General features: G+C 39.9%; 1 protein-coding gene across 1 annotated transcript; it reads right to left on the reverse strand.

The window, feature by feature from the left end:
- Positions 1 to 13645: 13645 nt before the first annotated feature.
- On the reverse strand, positions 13646 to 17773 carry LOC111878893 (probable disease resistance protein At5g66900). The gene is made up of 5 exons (XM_023875371.2): positions 16972 to 17773; positions 16439 to 16845; positions 16001 to 16356; positions 15180 to 15394; positions 13646 to 14615 (listed from the first exon to the last, which is right to left on the reverse strand). Exons 1-5 carry the CDS (start codon positions 17639 to 17641, stop codon positions 13798 to 13800), a joined length of 2466 nt encoding a protein of 821 aa, XP_023731139.1. The 5' UTR covers positions 17642 to 17773; the 3' UTR covers positions 13646 to 13797.
- Between the last annotated feature and the right edge of the window lie 233 nt (positions 17774 to 18006).

The raw sequence follows: 18006 nt of genomic DNA on the forward strand, positions 1-18006 counted from the left end.
CATGGACCTCATGAACCGCATTTGTAGGCCGTTGTTGTATCGGTCGGTGATAGTATTTATCGATGACATCTTGGTTTATTCCAAGACTCAGGAGCAGCACGAGGAGCACCTGAGAGAGGTGCTAGGGATTTTGAGGAGGGAGAGACTTTTCACAAAGTTCTCCAAGTGCGAGTTCTCGTTGCGCGATGTGCATTTCCTTGGGCACCCCGTCAACCAGAAGGGTATTTTGGTAGATCCGGCCAAGATAGAAGCTGTGATGCAGTGGGAGGTCCCGAGATCTCCATATGAGATTCAGAGCTTCCTAGGTTTGGCAGGGTACTACAGGAGATTCATCCAGGATTTCTCCAAGATAGCTGTACCGCTCACCCGAATGACTAAGAAGTCGGTGGTGTTTCGCTGGTGGCCTGAGCAGCAGGAAGCATTCGAGACCCTCAGGCAGAGATTGTGCGAGGCACCGATTCTTACCCTGCCAGAGGGAGTAGAGGATTTCATAGTCTACGGTGATGCTTCGATCACATGTATGGGAGCAGTGTTGATGCAGCGAGGCCGTGTGATTGCTTACGCCTCTAGACAATTGAAGCCTCATGAGGCTAACTATCCTACGCATGATTTAGAGCTGGGGGAAGTGGTGTTTGCCCTCAAGATTTAGAGGCATTACCTTTATGCGGTCCGTTGCACCATCTACATGGATCATAAGAGTCTGAGGTACCTCATGGATCAGCCGAATCTTAACATGAGGCAGCGGTGGTGGTTAGATGTGGTAAAGGATTACGACTATGAGATCCTTTATCACCTAGGGAAGGCCAACGTGGTGGCCGACGCCCTGAGCCGCAAGGCGGCAGCAGCTCTGATCAGGGATATATGTCTGAGGATGACAGTGATTACTCCATTGTTGGAGCAGATCAGAGAGGCACAGGTCGAGGGCCTCAAGGAGAAGAGGCAGAAGTGTGAGAGGATTGTGGGCCGAGTAGCTTCCTTTGACTTTGATAGTCGAGGATTGTTGATCCTTCATGGGAGAGTTTGGGTACCGTACTAGGGCGGAGTACGGCAAGGGTTGACGGACGAGGCTCATAAGTCTCGATGATTTTCCATCCACCCAGGGGCAACGAAGATGTATAGAGATCTTCGACCCGACTGTTGGTGGCCCTGCATGAAGCGAGATGTCGCCTGTTATGTGGAGAGGTGCCTGACCTGCAGGAAGGTGAAGGCGGAGCACCAGAGGCCTCACGACGAGATGCATCCGTTAGACATTCCAATGTGGAAATGGGAGGATATCACTATGGATTTTATCACTAAGCTTCCCAGAACTGCACGTGGGGTAGATTCGATTTGGGTTATAGTGGATTGGTTGACGAAGAGTGCTCATTTTATACCGATCTAGGAGAGTATATCTGCTGAGAAGCTAGCCGATATTTATGTGCGAGAGGTTGTCGCACGACATGGAGTGCCTGTTTCAGTGGTATCAGACCGAGATGTCCGTTTTACTTCCAGATTCTGGAAGCCGTTTCTTGACGAGATGGGTACTCGTCTCCATTTCAGCATCGCTTTCCATCCTCAGACGGACGGGCAAAGCGAGAGGACGATTCAGACTCTCGAGCACATGCTTCGAGCATGTATCCTAGACTTCGGTGGCAGTTGGGATACGTACCTTCTATTAGCGGAATTTTCGTATAACAGTTACCATGCAAGTATTGACCGCCCTCCTTTCGAGATGCTCTACGGTAGGTAGTGCAGGACCCCGATTTCTTGGGGCGAGGTCGGTCAGCGTGTCATTGGGAGCACCGAAGTGGTGCTCAAGACGACATAGTTGATCCAGCAGGTTCGTAGTAGACTGCAGACTGCGCAGAGTCGGCAAAAAAGTTACACCGACAGAAGGCGTTTAGACTTGGAGTTTCAGGTGGGTGACATGGTCCTCCTGAAGGTATCATCCTAGAAGGGTGTCATCAGGTTCCGTAAGAGGGGCAAGCTGGGCCCCAGGTTCATCAGTCCTTTTAGGGTTTTGGCCTGGGTGGGTCGGGTCGCTTATCAGTTGGATCTTCCGGTAGAGCTTAGCCAGATCCACAACACTTTCCATTTTTCCCAGTTGAGAAAGTGTTTGATGGACGAGTCAGCAGTTGTACCCTTGGAGGATATTCAGGTTGATAGCAGCCTGAATTATATTGAGAGACCGGTTGCGATCTTGGATCGAAAGATGAAGACCTTGAGGAACAAGGTGGTTTAGTTGGTAAAGGTGCAGTGGCAGCACCAGAAGGGGTCTGAGTAGACGTGGGAGGTAGAGGAGCAGACGAGGGAGCACTATCCAGAGTTGTTTCCAGATGCAGCAACAACAGACTTCGAGGACGAAGTCTGAGACAAGTGGGGGAGAGTTGTAACGCCCATTCCTGGTACGTAATAATTCATTAAATGTATTTTATAGAGAGCTACTCGGCGAGTAGTAGCCCTAACTCGTTGAGTAGATACCAAGTTAGATGCGGGTTTTAAGTGATCTACTCGGCGAGTCCGTACCTGGACTCGACGAGTAGGCCAGTCTGAAGGAAACCCTAATCTTTAGGGTTTGTACCCTATTTAAACCATGTTATGAGCCCCAAACTCGCCTCCTTCACCCTCAGAACGTCATTTAGAAAACCCTAGCCATTATTTGAGCATTTTGAGCATATCTTGTGTATCTTTTGAAGTTTGGAGAAAAGAAAGAAGGAAGGACTAAAAGGGAAGGTGAGAAGCAAAGATCTAGAGTCCAATCCAGAGCTTGTTGAGGTATAATCCGAATCTCTTCTGTTTCTATGTTGATCTTCCATTAGAAATCCCATTTAGGCCCTTTTTATCCACTTTATTAGCTTTATTATAGTAGAGAGATCGCATAGCCTTTGGATCTAGCCATGTTTCAGTTCCAAAAACTTAGATCTAACACCTTTATGGAGCCATTTTGCATGAAAGCCCTAGATCTACTCTTTTAAGTGCCTTTTGAGCCTTTAAATTCCTTTTCATGCATATGTACACGTAAAGTTGGAAACTTTACGTGGTAACCAAGCCTTAAGAACCCAGATCTGCAAGTTGTATGCATTGGTTTTGAGCAGAATCAACTGTATAGAAGTTGCATGCAACCGACTCGGCGAGTCGTTATTCAGACTCGGCGAGTCGAGTCGTGAGTCCCCGAGTTTTCCCCCTTTCATGTATTATGTCGATTGGAACCAGTGAGTTATAGGTGGACTCAGTGAGTCGGAGATCGGACTCATTCATGGAGGGACTTGGCGAGTCAATGCCCTGACTCGGCGAGTCCAAGGCAATCTTCATATCTCAAGAACAGACTCGGCGAGTTGTTCATACAACTCGGCAAGTCACAGTCGGAGTGTTCATGTCGGATGCAGATTGACTAAGTGTTGGTATCGAAGAGGAACTCGTCGAGTCTACGCCAAACTCGACGACTAGTAGCGAGCAGAAGCGAGAAATGAGAGTAGGGACTCGACGAGTTGGCGGCCCAACTCGGCGAGTCAGGTCAACTGTATGTTGACTTCGACCACGAGGTTGACTTTGACCAGGGGTAAAATAGTCATTTTATCCTAAGTATAGTTATCAATATTTGATTGAGTGTACTTATGGAAATTGTAGCCGAGGAGATACCGGAACAACAACAAACAGTTTCCCGAGCAGTTCATTTAGCAGCCAGATTACAAGGTGAGTTTCCTTCCAGTAGGAACGGGTCTACGGACACAATGCCGGCCTGGTTAGTTAGCAGTAGTTCCGGACCTCGGTCCGATGTAGTAGTTAGATTGCTTGACGTCTTTGTGATTCAAGCATGTTTTGTGTTATGTGTTCCGGACTTCGGTACGATGCAGTATGCAGTATATGTGCTTATGCTAGTTGATATGTTTATGCTATGCTATGTTATGCTCAGTCAGTTTCCGGACTTCGGTCCGATGCAGGGGATAAGGTCCCAGTCAGTTCCGGACTTCGGTCTGATGCAGGGGACAAGGTCCCAGTCAGTTCCAGACTTTAGTCCGATGCAGTTTCCGGACTTCGGTCTGTTGCGGAGGGCAAGGCCCTGGTTAGTTTCGGACTGCGGTCCAATGCAGTTTCTGGATTTTGGTCCGATGCAGTGGGTAAGGCCTAGTATGTGCTTTATATGTTATTGTATGGTATATGGTAGTTTGGGGGAGCTCGCTAAGCTTCGTGCTTACAATTTCAGTTTTGGTTTCAAGTACTTCCACAATTAATGGGAAGAGCTCGGGATGATGGCATCGCACACACCACCGCTTCAGTTTTTGTCCAGGGAGTCGATTCAGCTTTTTTGTATATATAATTTGATACAGTTTTCTCATGATACTTTATTATGGTTTTGAGATATTAACGTATGGGTTTTTATTTTATGATATTGATATAATGATTTAGTCATGATTAAACAAAAAATTTTGGGTCGTATTATGGGATGTTACAATTTAGACATCAAAGTATCCCCAAAATCAATTCACAAAACCATAAAATATGAGGAGTTGTATGATCACGCTTTTGCCTTCCTGCGATTATCTGATGTACCTGAAACAATAAACTGAAACTGTAAGCCCGAGAGCTTAGTGAGTTACCCCTATAATACCAACACCATACCAACATAACCATATCATATAACCAATACAGAACTACATGCATCATGAGCCTTCAACATGACTGGACTGCCTCGCAGGGCCTACAACCTATCTGGACCGCTTCCGAACCTTCAGCATGACCGGACCGCCTCGCAGGGCCTACAGTTTATCCGGATCGCTCATCGGGTATGTTGGCCTACAACACAAAGAAGGACCGCCTCAACCTAACCCCCAATCAAGAAAACATGTGAACATAAATATCATACACTAACATACATATATAGCAATCAAACCGATCTAATAGATCATATAGCACATCAACATCCTATTTCCAGGACACCGACCTAACCAGGTCACTAAGCATAAACATAACCTCATCCTAACTACCAGGATACAGATCTAACAGATCAACAAGCATAGTGTCATCCTATCTACCAGGAGGCAGAACTAACATATCACTATTCCTATCAAACAGTATGCATATTGAGCCTTCAGCCTGACTGGACCGCCTCGCAGACCTTCAGCCTATCTGGACCGCCCTGAGTACGTTGGCCTTAAGCATAAAGCAGGACCGCCTCAACCCAAACATTCACATACATATGCCAACATACTTATAACACATAATCAATCAACAACAAGCACATATCATACAGATCATAACAACGTACTATAACCAGGATGCCATAAAGGTTGGCTTTGGTGCCTTAGACCCTATTGATATAGTGAGGATAACTCACCTGACACTGCTGAAGTCCTGCGGATGAAACTCCTACTGTTGGTTGACAGAATCCCAAACTGCCAACATCAAACAACACTCAATTAATAATTAGGTTCCAAGCCTAAAGTCCAACTCACACTACAAAACCCAATAGTCAAGTAATAGGCCATGTGTTGGGCCCAGACCTCTACATGGTCTTTCTTTAAGGCCCATCCCATTATTCCAATCCAATTCCCATGATCCAATATCATATAACCATGAAGGCCCAATTATGGTCCATCTTTCTTTAAGTCCGCACATGGGCCTTACCCTGAAACCCATCTAATTACTTTGGTCCATTAACTTGCTCTTGGATGGCCCACAAATAGTCCAATCGCAAAAGCCCAACAGGAAGGCCCACCTCAAACCCCGAGTGAGATTAGGGTTTCCACATGAAATGATAATTAGGGTTAAGTGTTTCTTACTTAACCCATTAAGGACTTAATTTACTAATAACTTAATCCATTAAGTCCACTATTGCTTTTAGGTTAATTTTGTCAATGATTATTATTTAATATTTCAAGTTATTAAATAATCTCGTGTGTGTCCCAATAAATTCTCAAAATTAGGGTCTTATGCCATTAAGGTTTTCCAAACCCTAATTAAGGTTTTCCAACCCCATACTAACCTATTAGTCCATTGGTTGGGCTTTTAGGTCACTTTGGGCCTTATTGGGACCATTAGGGTTTCATTGTTCATACATTGTCCAAACATCCCCCAAACGGGGTCCAAATGAAATCAAAGCACACCGTCACTCGACACGGCGGTCGGTAGCGGCAGCCACCACCATACGGTGGTGGTTTGGGTTTCTTTTATTATCTCGGGTAACTTTTACAATTTACAACTCAATCCAAATAAACACACACACATACTAATAATACACACACACTAATAACACATACACACACAACCACCTTGTGGTGGCCGACGGCAGCAGATGGTGGCAGCCACCACCTCATGGTGGTGGTAGTAATCTCTTTCCAGATTCCGGCCAAGGTTTTTCCCACTCACACAATACACCCACTTAAGCATACAGAAATCACACACACACATAGCCACCATCCATGGTGGCTGGTGGCGACGGAAATAAGGCAGCAAGTGGCGGCAACCCACACCCGACTTGCTAGATGCGAACACAGCCACCCAAAAATGGTGGCATCCGGCGGATGGGTTTCGGTGGTCACAACAGCGATTGAATCGGAGAGGGAAGAACGTCATTCACGACGAGGGGTTGTCGTGTCCGTCAATGTAATGACCACGATGGGTCACAATACCGAATCTCAGAATTATCCGCAGCCCTCGTCTTCGGGGTCAGCAACATCGACGACGTATTGGAGTGCTGTTAACTTCTTAACAGAACCGCTCTTCTTTAACCACGAAAGGCAGCAGTGACGGCCATGGTCTGTCGTCGTTGGCAATAGAACAGCACCCCCTGAATGTCTTGCTGGTAGTAGCGGTTCACGGTGGACTTTGGTGGTCAATAGCGGCGGCTAAAAGAGATGGAAGCATAAGGTGGCGTCTGGGAGGAATATTAGGGTTAGGGTTACATGGGGTGCTGTGGCTGTGATGTTTATATGGAGGCTAACAAGGTGACGGGTTCCACCCGTATCCATCTTCAACCATTTGTGTATTTTACACGTTTAATCCCTATCCATAAGAAATCTTGTCAACTTAAATCCAACATTTACTCCTTTAGTCTCTCTCTCTTAAAATCCTTACAAATTGAGTCCAAAATATTTACCAAGTAGCCCCTGCTTCCATAATTCCTTACATTTTAAGTCCAAATAATACCAATACCCCCTGACTTCTAAAATCCTTTGCAAGTTAAATCATGAAATTATACTTTAGCCCCAAGAAATCAAAATTATATCATTTGGCCTTCCGAAACAAACACCTCACTAATTATTAATTAATTTTTGAGTAATAAATAATATAAAATAACAATAAAATTACTACTCAGGTTTTGGGTTTATTATTTAATTATTTTATTTTAAACGAGATGTTACACTGGTCACCATTCACTTCTAGCTAGTCAACTATTTGTCCTCTCACACTCTTCTCCAGCAAGATATCTTGATCAAAGGCTAAAAAATCCTTATCTCTCCTCCCACCTTATTCACTCTTTCACCAAAAGGCAAAACACGTCTTTCTCACTTCTCTCTCTAAGAACTTGAGATTTCAAGGGCTGATCTCAATCTTTTCATCTACTTTTGGTAAGTATCCTCATCCTACTCTTAAGTATTATACACTTCTTCACTCATATCATAGATTTCCCATACAAATATCCACATATTTGTTCTTAGGATCTTCAAATCTTCAAGCATCTTCCAAGTGTTCTTGGCTTGGAAACCTCTTTTCTTCAACATTCATCTCAGGGAATCACTCAAGGTGAGTTCATACCCCCACATTTTCATGTTTTCTTCAAGTTTTAGGGGGAGAATACAAGTTAAGACACCAAAAACTTAACTAAACTCAAACATCAGCTTTCAACAGGAAAGTTTAGTTCCATTCACGGACTGTTTTGAGCATCTTAAACTTAATATATTTCAAAACTGTTTAATATGCAAATAGTTCAGGTTATACCTTTAAAATGACTAATTACACATGTTCATACGATTTTTCTACAATTAATAGTGATTTTTTACAAAACTGCCTATCACTGTAGCTATGAATTTGGAGGACCAGTCTGTGAATATGGACATTTTCACACAATTTAGAGACTTCTAAAAATCATAATAAAATTTATGAAGAAATTAGACACATTTTCTAAACTCTCAGAGTTTACAGATTCAGTTTTTGACTTCTTATGATTTTTCTGTGATTTTTCTAAAACAAGGCATAAAAGTTAAAAACTAGTTAACAACTTATCATTTTGATAACACTTTGTAACATGTTGAGTAAAGTGTTTATCTTTGATGACTTCATATTTTGCATGTGTTTTCTGTTGTGATACATTTAAATAACAGAAAATTACTCACTGAATTGTAAGATTCTTTTGTCATTACAAATAATACAAGATGAAACATAACAAGTATAGTTATATTTTGCTAAACTACTACTTACACCGAAAAGGTTTTACACTCAATACAAACGGGTTTCATTTACTACATGATAAACTATAATAGGTATAGTTTATGGATTTCACATTTCAAACATACTACACAAAAGGGGATTTCAATTCCACCATAGAAAAGGTTTTACACGCATACTACACGTAAAATCGTTATCGTAAATTGTGAGACACATCTTCATTGTACTCTTAGAGTACGGGTTAAAATTCCTGAAATAGTTATAACTAGAGTCTCTTGTAGGGAGAGCATGATAATTGTGTATAGATCTATATTGGGATTGACAACCCACACCAATGGTGCTTGCAACAGCCCGATCGGCCGATCGGGGGTGACAAATGTCATTTCAATTCCGACGCCTGAAGAACATTGCAACATGCATCTCTGTTATAGTATGGTTATAGCGACTCACATAGGGATATAACGACACATTTAGTTTATGGGAATTTCTATTTTAAAAAGGGGTTTTATCTATTTAAAACTGCATACCTCGTTACAAGTACGAACATACATATACTCGGTCTTGGGATTTAAGACTACATAACATTTTATAAGGAAAATATTAGATTTTTCTTGGATATACATTACATTTACAAACAAAGGTTTTCAAACTCGAGATACAATACTCAGTTTTATTTCAAATAATAAAACTACTATACATACTGGTAGTAACCAGGGGTTTCAAATTTTACATCCAAAAGCTTATGAACTCACCAACTTAATTGTTACACTTTTTTTCAAAACTACTTGTATTTTCAGGAAAATAGTAAAAACAGGAACCTGCAACTTTTGAGGATGGGACGTTAAGACGTCAAATAGTTCATTTTGTCATCATAATGTAATTGATTTTAAAGCATGTAAATCCATACTATGGTGTAACTTTTCAATTATATTTATGATGGTTGTATTTATTTTGAGCACTATTATACTCGTTGTTATGATACTGCACATGAAGTCCTCCACCCCCAGACGTTTTCGCCATCCTTGGTTCGGGGGTGTGACACACCCCCTTCGATATCTCTCAACCGGTACTGAGTCTATTTGACTCCTACAGCTAAGCATTCAATCATATCAACGAGAGTCACGAAGACAACATGCATAAACAAACATAAGATGAAATTGTTACGAAGACAACTATCATCCTACTAACATAATCTAGTGGGCCGACATTGGTTCCTTCGACCCACGAGTACGGTGGAGGAAACTCACCTCAGACTGAAGACAACTATCATCATACTAATATCTCCCTGTCCACCAAGGGAACGTATCTCAAACGGAACATCTCTGAGAATTGCTCCTAAGTAATAGCAACCCTCTACTCAGGAGTGTATGAACTAGTCACCAATCTCCACTAATCCTTCGCCCCTAACTGGAGAAGGTTCAGGGTGCACTTAACCTTCTGGTCATCCAGGAAAGAACAATTAAATAAACAACCCTCCACATCCTACAATCACCTTATCGCCATAATCGGGTCCTTGACCCCATCAAATTGTAGGGGGTTCGTGTTGTCGAAGTCCCGATACTGAAATGATCTCTCCCCTTGAATCCATATAGCAACAACAACCGTGGTAGCTGCAACAACAACAGTGTCAATGAGTGCAATGTAGCGGTCATCAAAAAGCTCAATCATAGCGGTCTTGATAGAACCAAACAACTCCGAAATAGAGCTCCGGACAGTAGTAGCTACCTCTGTAGCGATCAACTCACAAATGTCATCATCAGTCCATCTCGACCTATCCTAGCATCCAGCTCTTGAAGCAGAACCTCTCATAATCACCATATTGAAAAATAAACCAAGATATACATCAGAAAGGCCACAACCATACTGCCATAACCATCATGACAAGACTAACCCTCGGGGTTTGTAGCTTCCTTGTTACGCGTACGGGTCCTATATACCAGGATATAGATCTAACATATCTCTACAACATAACAACATCCTATATGCAATGATACGGATATAACAGATCACTACTGCATAACAACATCCTATATACTGGGATACATATCTAACATATCACTATAGCATAACAACATCCTGTATACTAGCATATAACCTAGTGGGCTGGCATTGGTGCCTTTGACCCACAGGTACAGTGAGAAAAACTCACCTCTCAGTCTCAAAAAGATAGTTGAATAGGACACTGCTCCGAATATCAGTTCTACCGGTCACCTATACATGAAAAATGACCAAACTCAACAACAATTTAAATTACCCAAAATGCGCCTAGGTCAAACTTGGTCAAAATCTGGTCAAAGTCAAAGAAGTCAACTGATTCAACTCAGCTGAGTACGCCTAGCATACTCAGCTTGTATGCATGGCGTACTAGTGTGTTGACAAAAAACAGGCTGTTGACCTGGTACGCTCACTGTACCATAGCGTACGCCCAACATACCAATGTACGTACCTACCACATTTTCTTCTATTAAGGGATTAATCCCTTAAGTCCTTTTGTCCAAAATCCAGATCTAGTCCTCAAATGAAGTCCTTAATCATAAAGTTTTCAACTTTATGATCTTGCATGGCTATTAAGTGCTCAATACCAAAAAAACCTAACTTCTCAACTCATTAAGACAACATAGTCCATGCATGGAATGAAACTAAGATCCAAGATTACATTTTAATGACTCTAAACACTCCAAAACGTCTAAAAGGTTAGCTCATATGATTTAGAGTAACCCATACTCATATTACCAAGCTTATGGGACCAAAATGAACCCAAATCCATGGCTAACAAGATCTAAAGGAAAACTTCATCAAGATAAGATCTTTTTACCTCCGAGTGGTGCAAAATGATGATGTGCTTCTGGATCCAAAGTGCTCAAAGCTTCCATGATTCTTTCCTTTCCTTCTCTTTCCTTTAAGAACACCAAAAACACACACTAATGGTTCATAGATGATCTCAAAATAGATTAGGGTTTGCAAGGGTTGAATATGAGGTTGGAGGCTGATGAATGAAGGGAGAGTTAAGGATGTATAAATAGTGCATAAACCCTAAATATTGGGTTTTTGGTCCAAGCCACGCATGCCCAACGTACGCAAGCAACCCACATTTTCTCATTAAAGTGCCATGGGACCATTTTTGCAAACATTTCTCACACTAAGGGTTAAATGTGTAAAATACCTGGCAATCAAGATGTTACACCTGGTCTTGACTTTCGTGGAGTGACATTTCGATTCCAGAGGTTAATAAAGAAAATGAGATAATATGGAGTGGTGTATGGTTGAATGACGAGGAAGATGCAACACGGGAACATAATGGAATTGATGTAAAGGTATGGTATGGTGGAATGGAATTGATTAGGTTGGATGGATGGTGTCCTAGATTCATAACAATCTCCAAAATGAAAATCAGTTAATAACTTATAAAAAAGGGAAAAATACAAAAAAATCGTTATATTTTAGGCAATTTTGTGGTTTAATTGTTTATACTTTATTTTTTTTTCCAAACAAACTATAAAAGTTTCGGAGAGTTTTCCTATTTAACCATTTTGATTATATCATAGGGACATAAATTTCATAGGATGTTTGCGATTCATTGCTAGGAAACCTATACAGTGGTTCCTTTATAGAAAAAATATACTCTCAATGGTGTTTTTTTGTTGAATTTGGTCGATCTTAATGCTAATTTCAAAATGGTTAATTTGGGAAAGTCTGGAAACTTTAATGGTTTGATTGGAAAAAAAGGTATAAGTGGTTAACTCGCAAAACCCCCAAAATATATTTTTTTTATTTGTTTTATTTTATTTTTATAATTTTCCTTAAATAAACAAAACTATATAAAAAGAAGGAATCCAAAATAGCATATAATATAACTTAAAAGATCACAAATTCCACTTTTCTTATTCGAACAACTTTGCAACAGGGCAATATGCACCCAAAGGTGCATATTTGTGGTTCAAAAAGTTAGTGATTAATATAAAAACAATTCAAACCATATCAACTAAAACAAATCACATACCCAAACAATTAAAATACCATATCTTTGTGAATTGTCTTTCTTGAAAGAAGGCTTTGAATTGTCTCTATCTTATAAATTGTTGGTGAACCCCTTCAAGGGGTAAATACTCAACGTTGCTTAAAACTGTAAAAATACATTCTAATGAATAAAGGATTTGTCAATTTTCCTAGTATCAGATGAAATTAGGGTGGAAGTTTGACTATCAATCATACAGAAAGTAAAAATATTTGAAATAAGAATCAAGAGAGGCTATCATCTCTTTGGCAGTTTTAATGAATCAGAACAAATGACTGCCAAACATGATATTACCCAAGACATGAATGAGTAGAAGTTGACGTCACTGTTAGAAAATAAAGGGAATGTGTAGAAGGTGATATCACTCTTAGAAAATAAAGGGATCAAAATAACAATAAATATAGATTTTGATAGATAAAAAGACCGTGTTTATCAAACACTTTCCGAAATGTATAATTCGTCCCTTTTTCCTGAGGTACACGAATTCAGAAGTGGGATAATCCAAGAATGAACCAATCTGAATTACTGACCTAATTTAGATTTTGAAACACATAATACCTGTTAATGTGATCTTGAGAGATAGAACAAATCTTCAAATTAGATTTTGAGAGTATATGGTTTGTAACCCGTTTTTTGGAACATAAAGAATGTTCTTATACTAGAGGGAAAAGTGGTTACGGCGGTTGCCTTCAAATTTTGCGCAAAAACCTAGTAGTTATTAGACATAACTAAAGGTTGCATCATCAAGTGAGTTTTGGCGGTAAAATGCATGGTTGGAGTCATATCAGATATAAAAATCCATTTAGGTTTTGGGGCGCTGCCTCGAGCCCCTTGGACCCGGCTAGGGGCGCTACCCCTAAACGCCGCTGAGGGGTTGTAGTCCCTTGGAATCCTAAAATCACCAACAGTCACCGCCCAGTCACCGGAAAGAAGAAGTTGACGTCACCGCCAAGGACGGCCTCCGTGAAGAAGTCAATTTCACTGCCTAAGAAGGTTTCGACGGCAGCAAAGCTGCAGAGGTCTTTTCGTCGAGATTGGCAAGTAGATTGGTTTCACCATTGAAGAGTAGGAAATCATAGAAGAGTGTAGATAGTAGCAAGATGATGATGAACATGATGAGTGGACTGAAGCAGAGGCCATTGTCAACAACCACACCGATGCATTTGTTAGCTCGGAGAATTTAGGATTTCATTCTTTTATATGATATTTACTTAATGTCAAAATGAAATCTGTTTGGCGTTTCACATTTTTATAATCATAAAATAATTGATCCAATAATTTCTTGATTCTTATTGATTCAGGAATCAGTCACAAATTACAAAAATCGTTTATACAAACAATCGAAATGTCATCTCATTCGTTTGAAGATCAACATACAAGAAAATATGCACTCAACTAAACAAATTATATATGCAGCATCAAAACGACATCATTCTCTCAAGTGTTTCTAATGGATTTTCTTCTACCAAATCAATCTCCACATTACTATACCCCCGCCATTTGTAAGCAACTTCTTCATTACATACCACACGTACATGAGACAGCTCCTCCACAGATTCTGGAAGCTCATTTACTCCGCTGCAACCTTTCATATAAATCTTCCTTAAACAACCCAATTTCCCCATTTTTTCCGGCAACCCACTCAAGTTCAAACAATCTGAAATATCAAGAACACTCAAGTTTCTAAGTCTCCATATCGATTCAGGCAATTTCTTCAATTTCGTACAAGAACGAAGACTAAGCATTTCCAAATTAATCAAATCCCCAAATTCTTCAGAAAACCCACACAAATCATTACAGTTTGTGATGCTATTCTTCTTGAGATGGTCACTGTTACATAATGTCCCTGGGAATTCGACCAAGTCTTGGCAGTAATCGATCTCCAGTTCAACTAACTGTGGCCAGATATTTGGGGTTTTGGTAATGAGGTTCTTGAAAGTGTTGCCAATTTTGCACATTATTAAGGATACTTTTTGCAGGCTTATGAGTGATAAAATGGATGGACTTATGTCAACACGTTCGAGTCGGATCCTTGTTAGATTGTGTGAAGAGGTAAGAAAATGGAAATTGTTGAATTTTGTAAGGTATAAACCGTGGTTTGTGATGTTTAGACTCTTTAATTTTGGATTTGCCGCTAAGAAATGGGGTAAAGTGTAGGTTTTCGACATCATGTTTAAGATTAGAACTTCGAGGTTGGGGATTTCCATGTTGCACCATTTGGAGGAGAACGATTCTCCTGCAATCAAGATTGTATACAAATACAATTAATAGAAAACGTGATAAACTGTAAAATCATTTCAACCCTTTTGTCCTAAACAGATTAAACTTTTCACTTGTCATATTCTAGATTAATATTATTTTGGTAGGGTATAAATACAACAAAATAAGAATGTACTTTCATTTCAACATCCTACTTTCATTTCTCTTATTACAACACTGTACTTCGAAAAATCTACCAACTTATAGCAATCGTAGTCATATAAAAAGAATTTTAATTCCTATAATAGAGTAAATTTTCAAAGTAAATAAAAGAAATGAAAGGGGGATGATATAATAAACAAAAAATAGTATGTTGCTATTTTTTTATATTTTAGCCCAAAACATAGTCTGACCTTAAGATCTTATGTGAGATGTAAATCAAATACATAGCAGCCCCCTAGGTGGCTAACATATAACCCACTACTCTCAAAGAGCCAAATTCACATTGGAACTGAAACTCCAACATTGCAACTGCTAAGGCTCGAACCCTCACATGCTTCTACAAAGATATATGCGCTTTAATTTATAAAGGAATCAAAACCTGTGGAAATGGACAATATGCGGGCTTGCATGGATTCTTGAAGTTGTTTGATTGGTGTAGGAAATTCATCTCCCCGTACATTTATACTCAATCTTGTCCTTTTTGCTAAGGGTAATTTGCTATTGAGGTGAATAGCAAGCTCCCTCAGCAAATCATGTTGTGTCACTAATTGCTGGTCGCAATAGTTAACTCTTGCGCTAGAATCATTCCTAAAACTAAACAATTCAAGATTTAGTTTGCAACAAATTATATAAGTACACATTGAAGTCTCTCCCGATTAACAATTGTTGTACAGTACTCTTCAATTCAAATGGACAACTTAATAGATAAATGGGGAAAATGATACTTTACCTGTTAAGTCATAACTATTTAAAAATATTATGTATATGGATTTTCTTCTTTGACTTAATGCATAAAAGACGCCTTTAAAGAGTAAGTGAGAAAAATGAGGCTTTCCCCGTTATATCAATTTCTTTTATTATAAACTTGCTATATATGACCATATGGATGTTTCTTTTTTAACTTGATGCAAAAACAACTTAAGTTAAAAGAGGAACTCGTAAAAATGAGTCTTTTATAGCATAAGTCCTAACTTTTTACAAACCTGCTACGTATGAGAAGTCGTAAAAATGAGTCTTTATGATTTAGTGCAAAAAGAACGGACTCAACAGAGAAGTCAGAAAAATAAGGCTTCCCTACTTCAAGTCCTAACTTTTTACAAGTTTTACTTAGTGTGCCTTTTTTCCTCAAATATATTTTAAACAACACTTTATCCAAACATCTCTTGATGGGAGGAAAAAAACAGGGTGTAAGTGAAATACCCTGTGGTCATAAGATCGACAAGATTTCTGTAGGAAAGTTCAAAGATAGTGGCCATGGTATCAACACCTTCGTCATCATGGTCGTACAAATGCACCCACATATTCAACAGGACGCTGACAGGGATCCTTTGATCTTCTGGGAATAGCCCAAAGTCCAGGAAACATTGCTTTAATTCCTCATCGAGGGACTCAAAACTTCTTTCTAAACCGATAAATACATCCTCATGTAGATCTAGTACTGACCTACCACGTGACAACTTTTTTAGCATAGATTTCCAAACTAACTCATCCTTCCCATTTAAAGATCGGCCAACCACAGAAAGGGTAAGTGGATGTTTCTTACACCATGGTACCATCTACATATATCAACCATATTTTCTTTGATTACGTATATAGAATGAGGGTCTAAAAGAAGAATATCATCATATAGTTAGTTACCTGATTCACAAGATCATCATTAATAGTTGGACTAGGTCTACTCCCGCTTTCAGTGAATGCTGAACTGCGAAAGAGACTTTTGGCATCTTCATCGTTCAAAGGTTCAAATCTGAATGTCTTGTACTTCTGAAAGGCAGTCCTAGATGTGACAACAATTTTGTGTCCTCTAATGTTGGATGGAAAGATTTGTTCAATAAATGAATCAGACCACACATCGTCCAATACTAGAAGCATAGGATCTGACGCTTTCTCATTCAAAAAATTCTCCAGTTTGTTCTTTGCGTCTCCCTTACTTTGAAACAGAAGTCGCGGATCGGAGGGATTTGGATTAAAGAGATCGCTGATAATCATCATCAAGTTGGGTGTTTCTGAAACTGTCACAAAGAAGATATTTTCCCCGAATTTTTCTGTTCAAAAGTAAGATACATTAGTGACCAAATATACCCGAAATCAAAATCAAGCAACCACAACTATCTAATACCTTTTCCATCCTAAAAATTAGTGACCAAATACACCCGAAATTGATGGATTACCTCCAATTTCAGCATCATGGCATAGCATTTTCGCCAAAGTAGTCTTCCCACATCCACCAGGAGCGGCCACAACCAGCACCGGATGATCATCACCAACCGCCGCCTTCAGCTTCTCCAGCGGCTCACCAAACGCCACGATCAAACTTGGAAGTATGGGAACACGCCAACCATACTTTTCTCGTTCTGTGCTTTCAGACCCACGATGATTACCAACCCGACCTGTACTCTGTGTCGTATCTCTCTGTTCCTCAAAAATACGATCCACTTTTAATTTCATATCGTTGACCACCGAAAGAATATGCATAATGTCCCGACTCTGGGATGCTTGAACCTCGATTTGAAAGAAACTTAACATCTTACTGTTGAGGACTTTTAGCTTCAGTGAGTAAGTGAACTTCTTGATGATATTCCTCTTTATTTTCGAACATTCGGCGACAAGTTTTTCGGCTTCTTGGATTTCTTCTATGAACATCTTGCACTCTAGCTCTGTACGATCTAATTTCCGTTTCATATTCACTATTTCGTCAATGATCGGTTTGATTCTCTGCAAGGTCAAACCGAGTAGCTCCAGTTCGGGCTTGAAATTGGCTGTGGTTTGTACTACAGATATTACCAGTGTAGTTAGTGTGGAGATGGATTCGGAAAGAAGGGCATCTAGAAGCATAGCCATTTCTTGTTGATTAATCTGAAATCAGAATACAAAATGGACAGGAAAATTTGATGATATGAAGGTGCTTGAGAGAAAAACAGAGCTTGACTATTGCCTATTGGAACGCGTCTTCTGAATGCGAAGGATGGACAAACCAACGAATGGTGGTCTACTTTATTGATTTTTAGAGTAAATTATGCATCTGGTCCTTGTACTCTTACCAATTTTGTAGGTTTGGTCCAAGTTTGATTTTGATTCGAAATTATTACAGTAATTTTATTTTGTTGCTGTTTTTTTTTTTCTTTAGTTATATTATTATATTAAATAGGCCTCACCATCCCACCCATTTCCGCACACGCACACGCACCCCTCCCCTCACTATTGGT

Source organism: Lactuca sativa, chromosome 9 (genome assembly GCF_002870075.4).
Source record: "Lactuca sativa cultivar Salinas chromosome 9, Lsat_Salinas_v11, whole genome shotgun sequence".
NCBI lineage: Eukaryota > Viridiplantae > Streptophyta > Magnoliopsida > Asterales > Asteraceae > Lactuca > Lactuca sativa.

Coding starts and splice junctions, on each gene's coding strand:
- LOC111878893 (XM_023875371.2), bottom strand. CDS start 17,641: ATGGCTATGCTTCTAGATGCCCTTCTTTCCGAATCCATCTCCACACTA. Junction 16,357..16,438: donor ATGATGATCTTGTGAATCAG/GTAACTAACTAT, acceptor TGATATATGTAG/ATGGTACCATGGTGTAAGAA. Junction 15,395..16,000: donor GTCGATCTTATGACCACAGG/GTATTTCACTTA, acceptor TGAATTGTTTAG/TTTTAGGAATGATTCTAGCG.